Source organism: Mauremys mutica, chromosome 1, assembly GCF_020497125.1.
Source record: "Mauremys mutica isolate MM-2020 ecotype Southern chromosome 1, ASM2049712v1, whole genome shotgun sequence".
Classification (NCBI taxonomy): domain Eukaryota; kingdom Metazoa; phylum Chordata; order Testudines; family Geoemydidae; genus Mauremys; species Mauremys mutica.
The window spans coordinates 163,371,683-163,393,825 of record NC_059072.1 but is presented as its reverse complement, the minus strand read 5'-3'; the positions used below and the strand labels follow the sequence as shown (position 1 = coordinate 163,393,825).

The 22,143-nt window shown below is 45.7% G+C and overlaps 1 protein-coding gene across 5 annotated transcripts in view; it reads right to left on the bottom strand.

Annotated features, from left to right (window-relative positions):
* NME7 (NME/NM23 family member 7) overlaps positions 1–22,143 on the bottom strand; it is a 199,506-nt gene that overhangs the window by 117,633 nt on the left and 59,730 nt on the right. For all 5 annotated transcript variants that reach the window (XM_045001697.1, XM_045001700.1, XM_045001698.1 and 2 more), the window contains exons 4-5: positions 9,368–9,478; positions 6,829–6,879 (exon numbers count right to left, since the gene is read on the bottom strand). In XM_045001697.1, coding sequence (XP_044857632.1) covers positions 6,829–6,879; positions 9,368–9,478 — 162 coding nt within the window. The remainder of the gene's footprint in view (positions 1–6,828; positions 6,880–9,367; positions 9,479–22,143) is intronic.

The window sequence follows — 22,143 nt, the reverse complement described above, 5'->3', positions numbered from 1 at the left end:
TTTACCAACATCTTCGTTGGGTGGGCGGGCAAGGTTCATGACGCGCGTGTGTTCAGGAACTCTGGTCTGTTTAGACGCCTCCAGGCAGGAACTTTCTTCCCGGACCACAAAGTAACGGTTGGGGATGTGCAGATGCCTACAGTGATCCTCGGGGACCCAGCCTACCCGCTAATGCCCTGGCTCATGAAGCCCTATACAGGCGCCTTGGACAGAGAGAAGGAACTCTTCAACTACCGGCTGAGCAAGTGCAGAATGGTGGTGGAGTGTGCTTTCGGACATCTCAAGGGGAGATGGCGGAGCTTACTGACTCGCTCGGACATCAGCGAAAAGAATATCCCCGTAGTTATTGCTGCTTGCTGTGTGCTACACAATCTCTGTGAGAGCAAGGGCGAGACCTTTTTGTCCGGATGGGAGGTTGAGGCAAATCGCCTGGCTGCAGTTTACGCTCAGCCAGACACCCGTGCCGAGAGAATATCCCAGCGGGAAGCGCTGTGTATCCGGGAGGCTTTGAAAGCTAGTTTCCTCGGAGAGCAGGGTAACCTTTGACTCTCCACTTGCTTTCAATAGAAACTGACCCTGGGCCTGTGTCTGTATGTGTCGATTTCGATCTGCGGTTACATACCCCGTTCTCCAAGTTTCCCCCACTTCCAAAGCATGTTTTAAATACAATTAATTGTTACACTCATTATTAATAAATCTTTGTTTTACTTTGCATTTCTGTTCAGTTGTTGAAACATGGACGCATACTGTGCTGGGCACTGTGTGCACTGATGTACAGACCGCTTGTTCCATAGAGGAATGACATCCTCCTGCTCCTACATAGGTCTCTGGGGTGGGGGACGGTTGCAAGTGGTTGTGCATCAAGGGGAGGGATTGCAGGAAGGGGTGGGTTTGCAGGAAGGGGCGAGTGGTGCCTTCTTTGGATAGGGGTTTGGATGACGGCAGTGGGCTGCGGGTTTGGGCGTAGGAAGGGGTGAGGGGTGTGGGGGAAGGGTGAGTATCTGTCCGTGGATGAGGGCTCTTGCTGGGGCTCAGGGCAGCGGAGAGGCTCGTTGCTACGGTGGAAGTGCATGGTAAGGGCAGCGTGCCTTAACATTAAGGGGGTGGCAGGTGCTAGGACCCTGGACAAGCATACACATCACAGAATGACCCGGGGCAGCATACACCACACAGAGTGACCCTGGTACCTACTGACTGCAGTGTGTGTGTGCCCTGCAGTTGATCATGCCCCCAAGTCTGTACCCTGGTAATGTAGGCTATATCGTGCAATTATAAATCCCCTCCCCCCCGCATACACAAAGAAATCCTCTGACACGAAAGACGTGACCGAAACAGTGAATAACAGCAAACAGCTTTTAATAATCTAATACACAGTGGGGGGATGAAACTTGGATTTGGGACTGGGTGAGCCTGTAAGGGAAGCACTTCTACAAATGTATAGCGTGAGAGGTGTGTGGTACATTAGCGCTATGCAGTGGTGCAGTGACAGTTCTCACGGCCCCTACCGCCCCTCCATCTTGTACTTTTGGGTGAGGGGGGGGCAGGACTTCTTGGCGGGGGAGGCCGGTTGCAGATACACTGCAGGGGGGCTCTGTCCTCCTGCCTGCGGTCCTGCAGAACATCAACAAGGCGCCGGAGCGTGTCCGTTTGCTCCCTCATTAGCCCAAGCAGCGTTTGAGTCGCCTGCTGGTCTTCCTGCCGCCACCTATCCTCCCGTTCGATGTGTGTGCGATGCTGTTGACATAGGGTCTCCCTCCACTGTCTCTGCTCTGCCGCCTCGGCTCTGGAGCAGGCCATCAGTTCCGCGAACATCTCGTCCCTAGTCTTTTTCTTTCGCCGCCTAATCTGCGCCAGCCTCTGCGAGGGGGATGCCGGGGCAGTCCGGGAAAGAGCCGAAGCTGTGTGATGGGAAAAGTAACTGATTTCCTTGAACAGATACATGTTTGCGAACAGTGAACACAGTCTAGTCAGTTTCTCTGAACAAGACCATACAGGGCAACAAGTCTCACGAGATCTCGGGACAAGTTCGAGATTTCGGAATACGCTCTCATTGGCTGCGGCATTGCACAGGAGAGCGGACAAGTGGGGAGAGACAGCTGAATCCGTCTAGCAGACAGTCCTGGTAAGCCTTACAGTACATTCTGCTTATCAGTTAATGGATAGCTGTGCCCTCCCGCTAAAGGCAATCTGGAAATCATATACTCTGACCCTTTTCCAGCCACTCCCGCCAGTGCACGGGAAAGATCAATGTATGCTTTTCCTATGTGGCCTACAACACGTGGCTGTTAAGCGAGGGTCATTGTTATGCAAAGTAAAAGTCAACCATTCACAACAGTAACAATACACTAATTGCCCTAATTAGATGCAGCATTTCATGAATGAGATCACCCTGATGCGGGTCCCTCGGAGTCACAAAGAGCGGATGCTAAGGGAAGCCCTGCAGAGACCAGGACCATATGCGGCCATGCTTGTAGAGGCGATGATTCCCATCTACATAAGGATGTCCTGGCGCGGAAGAGTGTGCTTCCACGGAGCACCCAACAAGGCACCTCTCCCCAGGAACCTCCTGCGGAGGCTTTTCGAGGACCTAAATGAGACCTTTCTTGAATTGTCCCTGGAGGATTATTGTTCAATCCCTATATCTGTGGACCTACTTTTCATATAGTTTTTCATTGAAAAGTTTATATATAGTATTTCTATTTTTATACCTGTTTTATAAAAAATAAATGTTTACATGTTTCTAGCACTTACCGCCTGATCCTTCCCCTGATTCAGAGTCCGGGTTAACGGTCGGGGAGGGTTGGTAGGGGATCTCTGTGAGGGTGATGAAGAGATCCTGGCTGTCAGGGAAAGCGGTTTTGTGTTCGCTGTCGCCTGCGCCGTCCTCCACAGACCCTTCCTCATCTTCCACATCGGCGAACATCGAGGAGGAACTGTCCAGGTTCACTATGCCATCCACTGAGTCCACGGTCACTGGTGGGGCAGTGGTGGCAGACCCACCTAGAATGGCATGCAGTGCCTCGTAAACGGCATGTCTGGGGCTGGGCTCCGGAGCGTCCGTTTGCCGCTCTGACTTTTTGGTAGCCTTGTCTCAGGTCCTTGATTTTCACGCGGCACTGCATTGCATCCCGGCTGTATCCTTTCTCTATCATTGCTTTGGAGACCTTCTCGAAGGTCTTTGCATTCCGCTTGCTGGAGCGCAGCTCCGACAGCACAGACTCCTCGCCCCACACACTGATCAGCTCCAGGACTTCCCGGTCTGTCCATGCTGGGGACCTCTTTCTATTCTTGGATTGGCCGGACTCCTCTGCTGGAGAGCTCTGCATCGATGCAGGTGCTGCGGAGCTCGCCCCGATGTCCAGCCAGGACGTCAGATTCAAAGTGCCCAGACAGGAAAATGAATTCAAATTTTCCCGGGTCATTTCCTGTGTGGCTGGTCAGAGAATCCAAGCTCGGACTGCTGTCCAGAGCGTCAACAGAGTGGTGCACTGTGGGATAGCTCCCGGAGCTACTAAGTTCGATTTGCATCCACACCTAGCCTAATTCGAGCTAGCCATGTCGAATTTAGCGTTACTCCACCTGCCGGGGTGGAGTACCAAATTCGAACTAAAGAGCCCTCTAGTTCGAATTAAATGGCTTCCTGGTGTGGACGGTTGAGCGGTTAGTTCGAATTAACGCTGCTAAATTCGAATTAAAGTCCTAGTGTAGACCAGGCCTCAGAAACCAGGAAATCCCAAAGTTAAATTTGAATACGTGTAACCTTAATTCTGCTCCAGTGAACATATTCATCATGATATAGCTTTCAGTTACACAGTCACATACCATCATCTCTGCAGCAACACACCTCATTCAGTTTGAAGGCTGGATGCTGCACAATGAATGAAAAAGTTGTGTGAGATTTTTTTTTATTCAGTTATTGTTAAGGTTACCTTTTTTATGGCTTATAGACAAATACAGACATAGAGACAAAAAATAATTTCTGGAAAGCTCCTTATTTCTTAAAAATAACTGCTGCGCAAACTATTTACGTTAATGCATATGTAAAATATGAAATTTAACATTCTGAACATTTAATTCCCAAAAAGTTAATAGCTACTTTTTCCTGCTATTCAATAAACTTTCATTAACTACCGATCTTGCCAATTAAATCTGTAAGTCCTGTTTATGAAACACCATAATAAACCTCTAATAAAATGCTATATGTAATTGGGTGTGAGAATTTAAATCTTATCAGCGCAAGGATACTTTTTCGGTTCACTTACTATAGCAAAATCCCATACTACAGGTATCAGGTACCGCTGGATGGCAGACAGAGTACATCATAGTGAATAGAGGGCTTACAGTTTCTCAGCCGGCCATTAGTTTAGCAATCTATGAAATAACACTGCAGACAGAACTCTTGTTCATTTATAAATGTATTCAAGCAGACTTACTCAGCAAAGAAAAAATGACAACTCTTTGTTTTCTAGGATCTATACTATAGTCTGACATTTCCTAGGGTCATTTCTCTACAGTGGACAGAAGGAAACAACCTGCACCTACACAAACCAATTGCTGGTCCTAGAATTAGGTGGCGATTACTATATTCGCAATGCTCAGGAACCTCACAACAGCGCTCCACTTGGCTCTCTGTCAGTTGCAATTTCTTGTTCTGCATGACCAAAAACGTAAGTATCTCTACACAGCTGACGTTAAAGCGCTGCCACGGCAGTACTTTAAGTAGCTGTGTAGTCGCGGTTCCAGCACTGGAAGAGAGCTGTCCCAGTGCTGTAAAAAAAACAACAACACCTCCATGAGAGGAATAGCTCCCAGCGCTGGTGCACCATCTACACTGCCACTTCACACCCCTGAGCGAGGAAAGTTTCAGCACTGTAAGTGGCAGTGTAGACAACCCCTAACTAGAGTTGACCTCGACCAACTACGCTGTGCTAAGAGCTGTTAACCTGGGTCCAGACTCAGGAATAGATTAGCTACCCCACCTTCTTTGCTAATCAGATAAAGCCTACATATAAATAACAAATAGCATTTATCCATTATGCACCCTAATTAAACTTGATGCATGAGAGTGACGTTATTGACATAATCTGTGACTATATAGAACATGGTTGCAACTAAAGTCCTGTAGTGGCACCAAATCTTGTATAAAGGGGGTCAAATGAGGTGTGTAAGACAAGGTTATGGTTTGCTGGTTATAATTATGGTGTCTATATGTGTGTATCATGTTTGTAGTTGAAGTTATGAATATTGGCTCTATACTGTCTGTACTTCAAACTTATGCTACGCTTCTAGGTAACATCCCAGACAAGTTGGTGTTAGCTCTGCCTAGCCTGCTTGATGGCCCATTAAGGACCATCAGCTATACAACTGACTCAATGAGAGAAGGCAGATATGCCTTGTAACTCAGCAAAGTATGCAGGAACTTGCCCATGTGACTCCAGACTCCATTTTGCTGTAATTTTCCACAGTAAGAACAAAGAGGTTCTTACACCTGCAAAAGACTATAAAAGGCTGACGCCTCATCTCCATCTGGTCTTCAATCCTGCTTCTTACCTCTGGAGGGACTTTGCTACAAATGGAAGCTCTATACAAAGGACTGAATGACCCATCCCAGCGAGGGATGTACTCCAGAGACTTGATTTGAACCTGCAGTTTATTCTATCACTGCTACAAGCCTGAACCAAGAACTTTGCCATTACTGTATGTAATTGATTCCATTTAACCAATTCTAGCTCTCATCTATATCTTTTTCCTTTTATGAGTAAACCTTTAGATTTTATATTCTAAAGGATTGGCAACAGTGTGATTTGTGGGTAAGATCTGATTTGTATATTGACCTGGGTCTGGGGCTTGGTTATTTAGGATCGAGAGAACCTTTTTTTCTTTTACTGGGGTGTTGGTTTTCATAACCATTCATCCCCATGATGAGTGGCACTGCTGGTGATACTGGGAAACTGGAGTGTCTAAGGGAATTGCTTGTGTGACTTATGGTTAACCAGTGGGGTGAGACCAAAGTCCTCTTTGTCTGGCTGGTTTGGTTTGCCTTAGAGGTGGAAAAACCCCAGCCTTGGGCTGTAACTGCCCTGTTTTAAGCGATTTGTCCTGAATTGGCACTCTCAGTTGCGTCCCGCCAGAACCAGCATCGTTACAATGAGGAAACTGAAAAAGATTTTATACAGCTACATAGACAAATATATAAATATTTTCATCCAGTGTTTCTGCAGAGATCAAGTATTTCATTGTTTCATGCAATACGAAACAGCAGAGCCACACACAGGTTTTAGCCCACCAAAGCTTATGCTCAAATAAATTTGTTAGTCTCTAAGGTGCCACAAATACTCCTGTTCTTTTTACACAGAGTTCTGTATCTTGTCCAGGACCAGCCATACATAAGACATGTGCCACAATTTTTTCAAAACTTGTGTTTTTGTGTATTTGCTACCAGAAGGGTATCCAGGACTGGATGGTACTCTGCAATTCTCACTGATTGCAAGCCATATTCTGTATCTGGAGAGTCTCCCTCTCATGCTTCTTTTTAGCTAGGGTCCTTTTCACATCTCAAAGGGTGGATGCATTCATTAGCACTCGATGGGGCATGGGATTGTGGAACTAGGCACGAGACAGCTAGGTCCATCTTAGGAGGAAGTTGGATGGGGTCCCCACACAAAACTTTGCATAGGCTCCCTTGAAACTTAAGCCCAGTTCTGGTTTTGCCACATTCTTGTAGTGTCACAGGCATGTGAAATGAATGCCATGCACTGTAAAGAAAGTTCTCCAGGACAATCTTTTCCTGTACAGTAAATGAACATAACCTCAAAAGTATGTACTTACTTGTAAAAGGGCTTTGATTGATGGTCTACATGGAGATCCATTGCTTCTTTCCTAGAAAAGATTTTTAAAAAATCCTTTCATGAATAATTAATGTATAATTGTTCATTAATGTGCCTAAGTGGGAAGTTTCTCCCAATACCATGTAGTTTGTGCTTATGCCCTAAAGCATCAGGGTTAATATACCTCATACATTTTTATCATAACAAGTGCAACTCTGAATACTCCTTTTACCCAGAAAAAATGATAATACTCTGGGTCCTCTTTCGAATTCTACTAAGCCCATGGCTTCTATGGAATCCTGTAGGAATGAGTTCTACAGATTAGTTACATGTTGTGTAAGAGTATATCCTTCCAGTAGTTCTAAATGTGTTGCTTTTCAACTGCAAGTATCTGACATTCAAAATTTGAGCCATTTTAATTGGATAGGTCTTGTGGTATGTTTCTGTTTATTGATTGGAGGAGAGACGCTTTCAGAAGGAAGCTTTTCATGTGAATACTCATTATGTCAAATCAAAAACTACTTTCCATAAATATTCTAAATATTTGCTTAAAATTCCCTATTTCAGCAATAATTCCTACCAATAACCTAATTCACTAGAATATTCATGGAAAGTGTACAGAAAGGGGGCATGAACCCAGTCTAAACTGCATAATGTATAAATCTGAACAAATATTTGTGGATATTTCTTCAAAATATTTGCTCAGCCCTACTGCTTAGTCAAAAATCTCCTATGGCATTAAATATCAAGACAATCTTGCTACTTCCCATTCTCTGTCAGCAGATCCCCACTTGTAGAACATGGAAAGTTGCATTCATCTTGGACAATGAGCTGATTTGAGAAGTGATTAGCTGAAGAGACTGGAGAACTGACCTATGAAAGCAGGCATCTGCCCTTGCTTTCATATCTAAGCAATGGGTTTTACAAAAGGTGTGAATCAAGTTAACAGGGTCTGCCAGGCAAATGTCAGCAGAAAAAAAACAAACAAATAAATAAATAAAAGCAGAAGCTGATCTGGACAAGCCAACCTAAAGGGATATTTGGGATTAGGACTTTGGCATTACTATATGCTATCACTGAAAATATGGTGCAAGTCCAAGGGACAAAAGTACAGGGTCCCGTGAAAACCACAGATACCCAGCCACCATTTTAGATTCATCCCACATCACTGTGGGTTCACTAATAATAATCTTTCATTTTGCAGGGCAGGCAAGGGACTTTTCTGAACAGAAGGTAATAAAAATTTACATCTTAGATAAACTGTTTGGATTTATTTTCCTCAGGGTAAGCAAAATCCAAAATATATAAAGTGGTTTAACAGAGATTCAGTTATCATCAGACAAACTGACATATAAAACCAAGGACGCACCCAGAGCTCCAAGAGCAACGCGCCCAGACAGCAGACCTCGTGCTCCTTTTGGCCTGGGCATCTGTGGGAGGTGGCGATGGAGCAGGGTGGCTGGGAAAGGGATTCTCCACATACAGTTTCAGAAGGGACACATGGAACTCTTCAAACTGTCTCATTACGGAGGTAGAAGTCTCCAGGAGGGGAGATGCCCAGACCAGGTCTCCCTGGTTAGCAGACTAATAATAAGTCCTACTTGGGTCTGGTCAGTGGAGAATGACTGGGGCCAATGCAGGGACAGGAGCCAGCACTAGCTCATGAAACCACGGAATTTGTTATAGTCCCTCATCAAACTTATCCTGAATTATAATCTCCAACTCCCTAGAAGCCAGGGCAGCAGATATGGGTGGGACAGCTTCAGCCTGTAGCACTGCAGTTTGTACTGCATAACCTGAGACCGTAGGGTCTGCAGGATTCCCAAAATGTCCTGCAGGGGCATGGCTGCCTCTGAGGAATCCATCTAAAGGGCAGTCCAGCCACTTACCCACCCTTGTTCAATCTTTTGGGTTCCTCAAACTGTCAGTGACCAAGTTGTGGGCAGTCTTGCCTAATGGTTGGAGCATGACTCTGGCATACCAGTTTGAGCTGAATCCAGACGTGAAGTCAAGGATCACAGCCAGGTGTCAGAGTCCAAAGCCTAAGGGTCAATCGGATTTACAGACAGAAGGTGGAGTCGAGGATATGAGCTGGGAATCAGAAGTGAAGAAGGAGTTGGGGGGTGGAACAGGAGCAGCCTGAGGCTGGAGCAGGAACCAGGCTAGAGGAAGTGGAGGCAAGGGCAGCACCAAACACAGCTATGGGCTAAGAATGCATTGAGCAGCAACTGAACTGCTACTGAACGTTAAGTATCGGCCTGTTCACTCCTTCAGTCAATCAGATGGCTCAGTCAGACAGCGTCTATCAGAGCCAGCTGCATTCACTGGATTGCCAAGAGACGTGCTCTGCTGCAGGCTAAGTCCAACAAACATCCTGAATTATGCATCATATGAGAAACCTAGATTTGATTATGAAACAGATGATTCTCTTTGCTACTCAGTGGAATAGCTCTAATGTTCTGAATGACATGAAATAACTGTGAGGATACTCTTCAGTTCAAAATAATCAAATCCTACAGGAAACGTTAATAGAGCCTTACCGTGAAAGTACCATCATTTTGGCTTTAGTTATTGTAAACCCAGCATTAATGATGATATCAACTAGTTCGCCAATCTTGGGTACTGCATCAGGTTTAACCAAAGCCAGTGTTCTGAAAAGGCAGGGGGGAAAATTTTTGAATGTTCATTCTTTAGGAAAAGACAAAGTTAAAGTTACACTTAAAGAAAAAAGGCTCACACAAGGAAATACAGAAATGCAGGTACAGTCATCCAACAATTTTACCTCAGTCTTTTACTGACCTTCCAACCAGCACATGCATATCTTTCATGTATGATGGAGGCATTAAAACCTTAAAAAAACGGTTACCTACCTTTTTGTAACGGATGTTTTGAGATGTGTTGCTCATGTCCATTCCATTCTAGGTGTATGCGTGTCCACATGCACAGTCATTGGAGATTTTTGCCTTAGCAGTACCCATAGGGTCGACTGTAGCGCCCTCTTGAGTGCCGTGATCATGCTCTAGTATATCAGGTGCTGCCGACCCTACATCCTCTCAGTTCCTTCTTACCGGCAACTCCGACAGAAGAGCAGAAGGGCAGGTAATGGAATAGACATGAGCAACACATCTCGAAGAACAGTTACGAAAGTGTAGGTAACCATTTTTAATTTGAGTGCTTGCTCATGTCAATTCCATTCTAGGTGACTCAGAAGCAGTATCCTGGAGGTGGGCTTGGAGTTCACAATTTAGCAGCTTGCAGTACTGCATCGTTCCAGGCCTGCTGGGTAAGTGCATAACGGGACGTGAACATGTGGACGGACAGACGGCCAGCTGGCCGCCCTACAGATGTCCTGGATAGGCACTTGGGCTAGGAAAACTGCCAAAGAGGCTTGCACCCTGGTTGAGTGTGCGGTGACAATCGCCCAAGGTGGCACCTTCTCCTGATCATAACAGCAGCAAATGCAGGCAGTGATCCAAGAAGAAATTCTTCGAGGGGACACTGGACGACCTTTCATCATGTCAGCCACTGTGATGAATTGCGTCGATTTGCAGAATGGCTTGGTCCTTTCAATGTAGAAGGCTAGCACTCTCCTGTCATCTAGGGAATGCAATCTACACTCCTCCTCCAACTTATGTGGCTTTGGAAAAGACAGGTAAGTAAATGTACTGGCCCATATGAAACTGCGAGACCACCTTGGGCAGGAAAGCTGGGTGTGGCCACAGCTAGACCTTGTCTTTGTAGAAGACTATATAGGGTGGTTCCAAGGTAAGCACTCTAATCTCAGAGACCCGGAAGATGGATGTTATCACAACTAGGAACGTGATCTTCCAGGACAGAAGGAGGAGAGAGCAGGAAGCCAGAGGCCTGAAGGGGGTGTCCCATGAGCCGTGACAGCACAAGATTCAGGTCCCATGGCAGAACAGGGTCCCTGACACGTGGGTAGAGGCACTTGAGACCCTTGAGCAACCTGGCAGTCATATCCCGGGCAAAAACGGACCTACTCTCAAGCACCAGACAGAAGGCCAAAACAGCAGCCAAGTGGACCTTGACAGGTGAAAGGGACAGACCTTGGCACTTGAGATGCAGAAGGTAGTCCATGATCAACTGCAGCGAGACCCACTTCCATTTGGCCAGGTAAGTCGCTCTGGTGGAGGGCTTTCTGCTGCCAAACAGGACCTGCTGGACAGAGGCTGAGCAATCTGGCTCCTCTGCATTTAGCCATGCAGCAGCCAAGCCATCAGGTGCAGCACCACCAGGTTCAGATGGGGAAGATTGCCATGGTTTTGAGACAGCAAGTCCGGCCTGAGTAACAGCCATAATGGACCAGCCAACGAGAGGTCTAGCTGCGTGTCCAGTGCTGGTCAAACCGGAGCTATGAGGATCACCTTCACCCTGTCCTGCTTGATTTTGACGAGGACTCTGAATCAGCGGACTGGAGGGAAGGCGTATAACAGAGCTGTCATGGGATAAAAGGGAAGGTCCTTTCATGGATTGAGAACTGGTTAAAGGACAGGGAACAAAGGGTAGGAATTAATGGTAAATTCTCAGAATGGAGAGGGGTAACTAGTGGTGTTCCCCAAGGGTCAGTCCTAGGACCAATCCTATTCAATTTATTCATAAATGATCTGGAGAAAGGGGTAAACAGTGAGGTGGCAAAGTTTGCAGATGATACTAAACTACTCAAGATAGTTAAGACCAAAGCAGATTGTGAAGAACTTCAAAAAGATCTCACAAAACTAAGTGATTGGGCAACAAAATGGCAAATGAAATTTAATGTGGATAAATGTAAAGTAATGCACATTGGAAAAAATAACCCCAACTATACATACAACATGATGGGGGCTAATTTAGCTACAACGAGTCAGGAAAAAGATCTTGGCATCATCGTGGATAGTTCCCTAAAGATGTCCACGCAGTGTGCAGAGGCGGTCAAAAAAGCAAACAGGATGTTAGGAATCATTAAAAAGGAGATAGAGAATAAGACTGAGAATATATTATTACCCTTATATAAATCCATGGTACGCCCACATCTTGAATACTGTGTACAGATGTGGTCTCCTCACCTCAAAAAAGATATTCTAGCATTAGAAAAAGGCAACTAAAATGATTAGGGGTTTAGAGAGGGTTCCATACGAGGAAAGATTAAAGAGGCTAGGACTCTTCAGCTTGGAAAAGAGAAGACTAAGGGGGGATATGATAGAGGTATATAAAATCATGAGTGATGTTGAGAAAGTGGATAAGGAAAAGTTATTTACTTATTCCCATAATACAAGAACTAGAGGTCACCAAATGAAATTAATAGGCAGCAGGTTTAAAACTAATAAAAGGAAGTTCTTCTTCACGCAGCGCAGTCAACTTGTGGAACTCCTTACCTGAGGAGGTTGTGAAGGCTAGGACTATAACAATGTTTAAAACGGGACTGGATAAATTCATGGTGGCTAAGTCCATAAATGGCTATTAGCTAGGATCGGTAAGAATGGTGTCCCTAGCCTCTGTTTGTCAGAGGATGGAGATGGATGGCAGGAGAGCAATCACTTGATCATTGCCTGTTAGGTTCACTCCCTCTGGGGCACCTGGCATTGGCCACTGTCGGTAGACAGATACTGGGCTAGATGGACCTTTGGTCTGACCCGGTACGGCCGTTCTTATGTTCTTAGAGCCCCCAACCATGGGAGCAGAAAAGCGTCCGACAAGGAGCCTCTGTTGATTCCCAAATCGAGCAGAAAACATGGCATTTCCTGTTCTGCGAACAGGTCCACCTGGGGCATTCCCCACCTCTGGAAGATGAAGCTGGCCACTTCCGGATGGAGGGACCACTCGTGGCGAGACGAGAAAGTCCTGCTGAGGCAATCTGTCAAAGCATTCCTGGGCCTCGGGGAGGTGTGAGGCTACAAGATGGATGTCGTGTTATACACAGAAGTCCCAGAGCCTGAGGGCTTCCTGGCAAAGGGCAGACAACCTGTCCCTGCCTTGCTTGTTGATATAGAAAATAGTCGCTGTATTGTCCGTTAGGACCTGGACCACCCTGCTTTTTATGTGAGGTAGGAAGGCTTGACAGGCCAGGCGAACAGCTCTGAGCTCCCTGAGGCTGATGAGTAGGGAGCAATCGTGATTCGACCAATAACCTTGTGTGCTGAGATCGCCCAGGTGGGTTTCTCACCCCAGGTCTGAGGCATCAGAGATGAGGGTCACGGATGGGGATGGAGCCACAAAGGGAACCTCCTCCAACATCAATGCAGGATTCCGCCACCATGTGAGTGATGATAGTACATGGTCCAGGACCCGAACCACACTGTGTCTGTTGGGGATGTAGACCGACACCAGCCATGCCTGCAGGGGCCTGAAGCGGAGCCGTATATGCTAGACCACGTAAGTGCAGACCGCCATGTGGCCCAACAATTGTAACCACATGTGAGCGGTGGTGAGAGGGTGGGCTTGCATGCATGAGATCAGGTCCACCATGGCTTGGAACTGAGCTTCGGGAGGAAGGCTCTGGCCTGAGCAGAGTCAAGACCGCTCCAATGAACTCTATGAACTCCAATGAACTCTATGCGATAGAGATCTGCACCATGGCGAACTCTGGTGGGAAGCCAGACAGTACCATGGGTACAGGGATCGGCGTCGTGACTCAGGTGTTCCATGCCTTGCAGGCAGAGACCTTGGCGGCAGGGACCTGTGTCTTCTAATTGGGGACCGAGGCCGCGGTGATGGGGATTGATGCCTGGGGAGAAGGGATGCGCTGCTGCTTTAGGGGGCAGTCCCATAACCAGCTTGCCCGTAGATGCTGAGGCCTTGGCCGGTTCCGTCACCTGGCTTGGTGTCTTTGGTGCTGGCCAGCCTACTTGCTCTTTGGCCGCTGGGCTGGCTTCAGGCACAGATGATCCTACTAGGGGACAGGACCCCCTGCTGCTCCCAGGAGTCGGACACGGGTCCCTGGCTGGACTAAGGGGTCCGACCGTAGCAGTACCCCCAAGCAGCTCCGGTGCAGGCACGTGGTCTGACAAAGGTCCTTTGCCCGAAGCCAGCTTTTTCTGCGGTGCCAGCAGGCTTGTTGAATTCAACTACTTAGGCACTGGGGAGGGGGCATGGTGCTGGTAGGGTTCCAGTACCAGTGGTGTGCTGCATGCTGACACCAAGGTGCTGGGCATGGAGTCCGATCGGGAGGGCTCCAAGGTAGGGCAAAGTGCAGCTTCTATGAGGAGGGCCCTCAAGTGGATATCCTGCTCCTTTCGAGTTCGAAGGCAAAATGTTTGCAGATCCTCTACTTGTCCTTTCTGTGGAACTGCCCCAAACACTTTAAACAGCTCTCATGGGGCTCACTAGTGGGCATCGGCTGGCTACACACTGAGCATGGCTTAAAGCCTGGGGAATGCCCCGCTCTGATGGGAAGTCCCAGCCAAGACTTAACACCTAAACAACTACTCGAACACTTAACTTAAAGGTCTAACTAAGTACCTAACAACTAACAACAAAGGAGAGAGAACAAGGGACTGTAAAGAACTGCTAATGCTCTTGCAACCGACCAACTCTCATGGGCTGTAAGAACGAACTGAGAGGGTGTAGGGTCAGCAGTGCCTAATATACCAGTGCATGAGCATGGCACTCAAGAGGGCGCTACAGTCGACTCTATGGGTACTGCTAAGGCAAAAATCTCTGATGACTGCACATGGGCGCGCTCACACCTAGAATGGAATCTACATGAGCAAGCACTCGAAGAAGAAGAAGATTTGCCTGTGGCATGGTCAGCAGTACGTATGGAATCTCTGTGTCATCTAAAATGTCTGCAACTCCAGATATGGTAGCATGTAGCTATGCTGAGGGCTTGGCTACACTTGAAAGTTGCAGCGCTGGGAGTTACAGCGCTGGTCATGCAGCTGTGCAGGAACAGCGCTGGTGTGTGGCCACACTCACAGCTACCAGCGCTGGTGTGTGGCCACATTTGCAGCATTTGCAGCGCTGTTGGGAGTGCTGCATTATGGGCAGCTATCCCAGCATTCAAGTGGCAACAACATGCTTTTCAAAAGAGGGGGGTGGAGGGTGGTGTACTGTGACAGGGAGCGGGGAAGATAGAGAGAGTGGATTTTTGGAGCCAACACTGTGTGTTAGCTTCCTGGATTGAAAAATCAGAAAATGTTCCCGAGCCCTTAGTCTTAATTGCAAACAGCCTGCATCCAACACTGTTTCTCTGTCAAGCAAACATTCACTCCCTGCCTGCCTCTCATTTGATCGTTCACAGCCAGGTACAGATAGCTCCTGTTTGCTGTGATCAGTGTTTGTTTTTTAGATAAGCAGTTCAACGGAGCTCCGATCGGAGTTCACAACAAAACAAAGAGAAGCTGCATAACAAAACAAAGAGAGTAATTTAGTTAAAAGCATTCTGGGATATCTCCTTATTCCCTGGAGGCCAATAAAAGCGCTGGTGTGTGTCCACACTTGATGAGCAGCGCTGGATCACCAGTGCTGCAATCGCTACACCCCAACCTGACCAGGTGTACAGCCAGCGCTGCAGCCAGGGAGTTGCAGCGCTGGATGTGCCTTGCAGGTGTGGACGGTTACTAATTGCAGCGCTGGAAAGCCTCTACCAGCGCTGCAGCTTGCAAGTGTAGCCAAGCCCTAAGTCTCAAAAATCGGGCAATCCTTTATAACAAAAAGTCCATGTACCTTTGTGAGGCTGTCCTGAATGTGGTTACTGCTGAGAATGTGAAAGCCTAATTTTCTGGTGAATGCACAGCATGTTGAGATCCTTAGATAAAAGGGGCTATAGAAGTGCAAATAGTATATTTATTTGATTTATAAAGTGAAACTATTTCATGCTGGAGGTTGAGATATTTTTCCATCATGTCCTCCCACCCCCATCACGCTCCAGCAAAGCAAACCTTAACATCCCATTTGTTCCCTTTTCCCTCTTCCATTTCTGCCCATTTATTCACACTGCTCTTTATGCACAGAGTGGCCTCCTGATCAACAAGCAGCTACGCTCTTCCTATTCAAATCCTTCCATAAAAATTGTGCTTCTTCCACAAAGCTTGTATAAAAAAAAAAAAAAAGATCCTTATTTGTATTCTAGTACTGCCTAGAGGTCCCATCATGCTAGGTACTGTACAAACACAGGAGCTCTCTTCCAAAGAGCTAATAATCTAAAAAGGCAGGATAAAGGAAGCATTATCTCTATTTTATGGATAAGAACTATATTATGAGAGAAATCAAAACAAAAACCTCTACGCTATCCAGTTCATCTTGTCTTCTCTGCAATTATCTTTTATACTCTAAGCACTTGGGAGCCAGGATTCTTTTTATCATTCTGTTTTGTACAGCACCAAGTGCACGGTCAGTACTAAATTCATTATTAGTCATAAATAGTAAGCAGCATAACAGGAACTCTGTAAAACGACACTGTGTGCTTCCATTATTTATTCTCACAGTGAGTCAGCATCAAATGTGCTCAAGCTTACAAATCAACAGATTTAACCACCTGTACCACAAACTCTGCCTGGAATCTGAAAATCCAGTGGGGCTCTTCTGTCTTTTACACCATCCCCAGCAATGGAAGATTTTCAAGACTGAATGTTTCCTTTAGAGCAGTACATCTATATAGAGAAGACAGATGCTGCCAGTTTACTCGTTTTATTTCCCAGCATACTGGAGGAGACAGCTTCTGTGTACTACAATTTGTTCTAACTGGAAGTAACATGCTGAAATTAGGGGAAATTGACAAAGTGCCATTCCATTTGCTCTGATCACTAAAAGATGTCAAAGTTGCAGATGCTGTGGAGAAAAACATAACACTCTAGCCATCACCCAAGGCTTTTACAGAGAATGGACACAGGAAATGTTAGAAGGGAGGTGGAAATGAATCTGATACTCCTGGTGGGGCAGAGGAAGGGAGAGACCAGGAGTCGGCAACCGTTCAGAAGTGCTGTGCCGAGTCTTCATTTATTCACTCTAATTTAAGGTTTCGCATGCCAATAATACATTTGAACGTTTTTAGAAGGTCTCTTTCTATAAGTCTATAATATATAACTAAACTATTGTTGTATGTAAAGTACATCAGGTTTTTAAAATGTTTAAGAAGCTTCATTTAATAAAATGCAGACCCCCCCAGCCCAGTGGCCAGGACCTGGGCAGTGTGAGTGCCACTGAAAATCAGCTTGCGTGCCGCCTTCAGCACGCGTGCCATAGGTTGCCTACCCCTGGGATAGACCTAAGCTGCAAAATTCACAGTCGAATGTGAACTTCCCCAAAGATCAGGATGCTCAGATCTGTGGATCTGATTAAGGTGCGTGTCTACTGGAAACAGTGCAATGATGCAAACAAGATTGATTGGTTAAGACGCTAGAAAGGATCAAGTTCTTTGACCAGGAATTTCAATTCAGTTTGAAGCTAGCATTTCCCTTCAGAATGTTTGTCTAGAGGTTGTTTTTTGTTTGTGTTGTTGTAGTTATAGACTATCAAAGAGGAGGGGTTTAACCCTAGAATAATCTGTTGTTTACTTTGCCAATTTCAGACTTTGATAGTAGATCCGCAATTGCTAGAAACATGCAGTGAAATACTATATGGTGAACCCATTATCTTCAGTACTAGCTGAAATAAGCATCTGTCAGGGGTAGTTTGTAATAGTATTTTCAGTGTGTTTTTCATGGAGGTGTGCAGGGCAGAAAGTGCTATCATCCAGCATGCTGAGGGCTGTTCCTGAGATTGGATTTTGGATCCATGTGATCTATTTGTAGTTTTAATTAGCAATATGTTTTAGGGTTCTGACAGGTGAGTCCACACAAGTGCATTAGGGAGCAGTTACATCTGGGAACAAAGGAAAAGGAATTAAAAACTAGACTTAGCTACTTTGTGTCACACAGTAAATCTGAATGCGAATCTCTTGTGGTTACTGAAAAGAGAGATTGTAAGTGATCATAATAACGGTATCTGGTGCATAAAACAATGTATGTTGTGGCTAAGGCTGGTGTTTATTTTTAATAGAAGGCCTATTACAAGTACAAAATCTTATGCTGTGGAGGGGAGGAAATGTTAAATATGGTAAATGATTGGAAGCACATTAATGATTTACTAAATCAATAAAATAATCTGGTATTTCTGGTTTGTCGTGAGCATTCTAATAATTTTTTTAAACCAGTTATGGTAACTGAATACACTGAAAGGCTCACGGTCCTCTTAAAAAAAAAAGTGTCTGAAAAATGTTTAGCTAGTGTTAAGCGCCATCTAAGATCAATACAAGTGAAAGATTGTGGGGGGGGAGGGAATTCTCTATTTTTTTCAAATTTATTTACTTTGTGCATTTGACAGCACGGTGCGTTTAGTTAAGTTCCCTAGTGACTAGTCAGTTTCCTTGTTTGCCTGGGTCTTTCAGTTAACAGTGGAAAGGGGGAAAAGAAAAAAAAAAAGCATTTAAATAAACAAACATGGCTGTAAAGCTAATAAATAAATTGGCTGGGGGACTCAGAGGCAAGTATAGAACCTGAAATTACTTTAAAGTCACTTTTTGGAACTGGATAGATTTTAAGTTGACTCAGGGCCGCCCAGAGAATTCAGGGGGCCTGGGGCAAAGAAATTTTGGAGGCCCCTTCTATAAAAAAATTGCAATACTATATTCTCCTGGGGGCCCTTGCGGGGCCCACAGCAAATTGCCCCACTTGCTCCCCCCCATGGGCGCCCCTGGGAAAAATAAACCTTCCGCATTTCGGCACAAACCCAGTTTTGAGAAAACTTCTTTACAGGGTATCACTGTGTCTGTTACAGCTCCATTTTGTTTCTTAAAGCTGTCTCCTTACTCCATTTTGTTCTTGTTCTCCTCTGTGGCCGCCCCTCCCTGGCTGTTAAGTTGTTTACCAGGGCCTCTGCCCTTCTCAAAGGGAGGGCCCCTTAAGTTGTTTAACAAAAGCCATTGCCCTTCTCAAAGGGATGGCCACTTGTGCTAAGTGGGACCACTGCCCTGTTCAAAGGGTTAGTCCTGTTATCACCTTGTTAAAACCTGGGCTTGGTGTAGGGTAGGCTCTATCCAGAGCTGCAAGACCTATTCTGTTTTTAAGATCCTGGGCATGAGTCATACCTCTGGGCTCAGGACTAGTCCAAACATGTCTTGGTGGCTGCCTGCAGTTTTTTTTTCTCTGCCTTCTCTCCTACCTGTAAGAGGGGGAGCCAATCAGAGTTACTGGCGGGAAGCTGCCAGGGTTTGCCTTTATAAACAGACATTTTTGAACAGACTTCAGAAAGGTTCTTGCATTGCTGCCTGGTCTGATCAGCCAGGGGTTCTGGGGGTCCTTTCTCTGCTCTCGTTTTATTTTTGAGCGTACCCCCGTTTTTGAACCCCCCCACGAAGAACGAATTGCTGCCTGAGAGATCTCCTGATTATCAAGACTGTACCGAGCCTTCTGATGTTCTTGCTGCTTCTGCCTCTGTTGCTGCCTTGGGGGATGGTAAGAATCCCTCTGTGAAACTTTCTGTACTTTTATTTTATTATTTTAGCTGCTGGCTCTGTCTCCCCAGCACACAGACTCAAGCTAAACCTTGGTCTGTGTCCTAAAACCTCTCTTACCCCCCCCCCCAAATCCTGGCTGCTGGCTCTGTCTCCCCAGCACACAGACTCAAGCTAAACCTTGGTCTGTGTTTTAAAACCTCTCTCTTAAACCCCGTGACACTCTGCCACTGAAAATAAGTTTGTGCTGCTGCTAAGTTCTGCTCCTGTGGGCTTTGCCTTGGACTGTTTTCAGCTGTATCCACTGCTGCAGTCCCGTCCCCCCCCCCCTTCTTTGGAGCTGTGTCCTGGACACACACCACTCAGCCCTCTGGAACTATCCTTAGCATAAGGTGCACCCATTAAGTTAAGTATCAGAGGGGTAGCCGTGTTAGTCTGGTTCTGTAGAAGCAGCAAAGAATCGTGTGGCACCTTATAGACTAACAGATGTTTTTGCAGCATGAGCTTTCGTGGGTGAATACCCACTTCTTCGGATGCAAGTAGTGGAAATCAAGTTAAGTTAATCAACATTAAGTTAAGTTTAGCATTATACTTTGTAAGTTAGGCTTAGAGAATTGTTGCATTGTGTATTAATTTGTGTAGTCTTGGTTAAGTTAGATCATAGATAAGATTTTGCTGTGTTCTGTATAATTGTAATTAAGTCTGTCTTCCCACTGCACCCCCCCAGCTTCTCTGTGTCCTTCTACCTTGTTACACTCTCCTTGCTGCTTAAACTTATAGCCTGCTTGTTCTCTGTGTCTTCCTAGCCTGTTTGCTCTGTGTCTCTGTGCTCCTACTGCCAAACCTCAATTGTATTGCTGAAGTCTAGCACAAAACCCCATTGGTTACTTTTTCCTCTCTGATACCCCTCACATTCTACATTTACACCACTGTGACACATTTTACCTAAAATTGTTTGTTATTTAACATATTTTTCCATAACTATTAGTTGGTTATATGCTGCTGTGACACACCTTTTTACATAGAAATCGCTAGCTACCTGTTACATTTATACTTCAGTGTTAGTTGGTTACCCACTGTATTGTATCCTGCTGTGTTGTACCCCACTACTGAAACCCCCTTACTGTTCACCAAAAAGAAACCCCTCCCCAATTGTCTACCTTAACAATCCCATACCCCTCACTATTGAATTTTCCCTGTTTTTGTATTTTCTTAATAAAGTTTATTTTGCACCCCACCCGTGTGGTAATTGCTCCCCAAGATCCCATATACCTGCTGGCAGGGACACACTGGTTCTCAGCATCAGCTAGTGCTAAAAGGCACTAAAGCTCATTAAAAGGGTTGGACAAATATTTTCCATCAAAACTTTTTCTGGATCGAAAACTAGGGGGTTTTAAAAAGCAGAAAAAAATCACAGAATGTCTGCTTTCCTTCAAAATTTGTTGTGGTTTTTTTAATTGAAAAGCTGAAATTAGTCTGCCAAAACCTGAATATGGTTTGAGGTTTCAGAAGTGTGTGGCCAAATATTTGCTGCTTGCTGTGTTTGATTGTTTAAAGAAACAATAAAAAAATTCTGCTTAAAAAAATCCAAAAAACTTTTGAACCACCTCAGCTTGTAACCCAACACCTGAGCCCATCCAAGCAGAGATTTTTCCAAGTTTCTGATACTCTGCTGGCTTCCTTGACTCATATCTGTCTCCATAACTTTGGGTTCATTTAGGTTAGAACATAAGAACAGCCACACTGGGTCAAACCAAAGGCCATCCTGCCCAGTATCCTGTCTACCGACAATGGCCAATGTCAAGTGCCCCAGAGGGAGTAAACCTAACAGGTAACGATCAAGTGATCTCGCTCCTGCCATCCATCTCCACTCTCTGACAAACAGAGGCTAGGGACACCATTCCTTACCCATCCTGGCTAATAGCCATTAATGGACTTAACCTCCATGCATTTATCTGTTTCCTAGAGACTGGCTCCATGTGGTCCCTCACAAACTGGAGACGGTTACTGTGGGTTTGTCTTTAGTATAGCTTATGTACATACTCCACAAACTGAGCATTTGAGCTTGTTCCAGAATCTGGGATGAGCCTATGTTGTCAAAACTGAAATGCTCAAAATAGCACATGCATGTGAATGGACACAGGGTGCTAAAATTAAATTAATCCAGGGGTTCTCAAACTGGAGGTCAGGACCCCTCAGGGGGGTCACGAGGTTATTACTGGGGGTCGCGAGCTGTCAGCCTCCACCTCAAACCCCACTTTGCCTCCAGCACTTATAATAGTGTTAAATATACAAAAAAGTGTTTTCAATTTATAAGTGGGGGGGGGGTCACACTCAGAGGTTTGCTACGTGAAAGGGTCACCAGGACAAAAGTTTGAGAACCACTGAATTAACCCCTCTGAAGCCTCAGGGAATGCAGGGGAGAGGGGTTGTCATAGGTCTCACCCCCACTTGGAGCTGTTGGGCTCCAATGTGGGGACCTGACTTGGTTTCCCTCTAAACTAAAATCCTAGTTTAGATCTAGTAAGCTGCCACCACTCAATCAGGAAATGTGGATTGAGACACAGTCCTTCCCCAAAATCCTAGGGGATTCCAAGAGCCCCAAATCCATGGAGTTCTTACACCCAGGAGAAATAAACCATTCCCCCTGCTTCCTCCCCCCTCCCTTTTCCTAGGAGAGATACCGGGATCTAACTACAGAGGGTTACCTCCCCCTCCTCTTTCCCTGAGAATCCACCCAAGGAAAGACCAAACAAGTCCTTAATAGAAAAGAATTTATTAAGAATAAAAAGAAAGTAACTTGTCTCTGTAATCCAAGATAGAACAATACAGGGTCTAAATTTATCAATCTCTGGAGAGAATTCCCCCTCCCCCCTTTCTCAGTAAAAG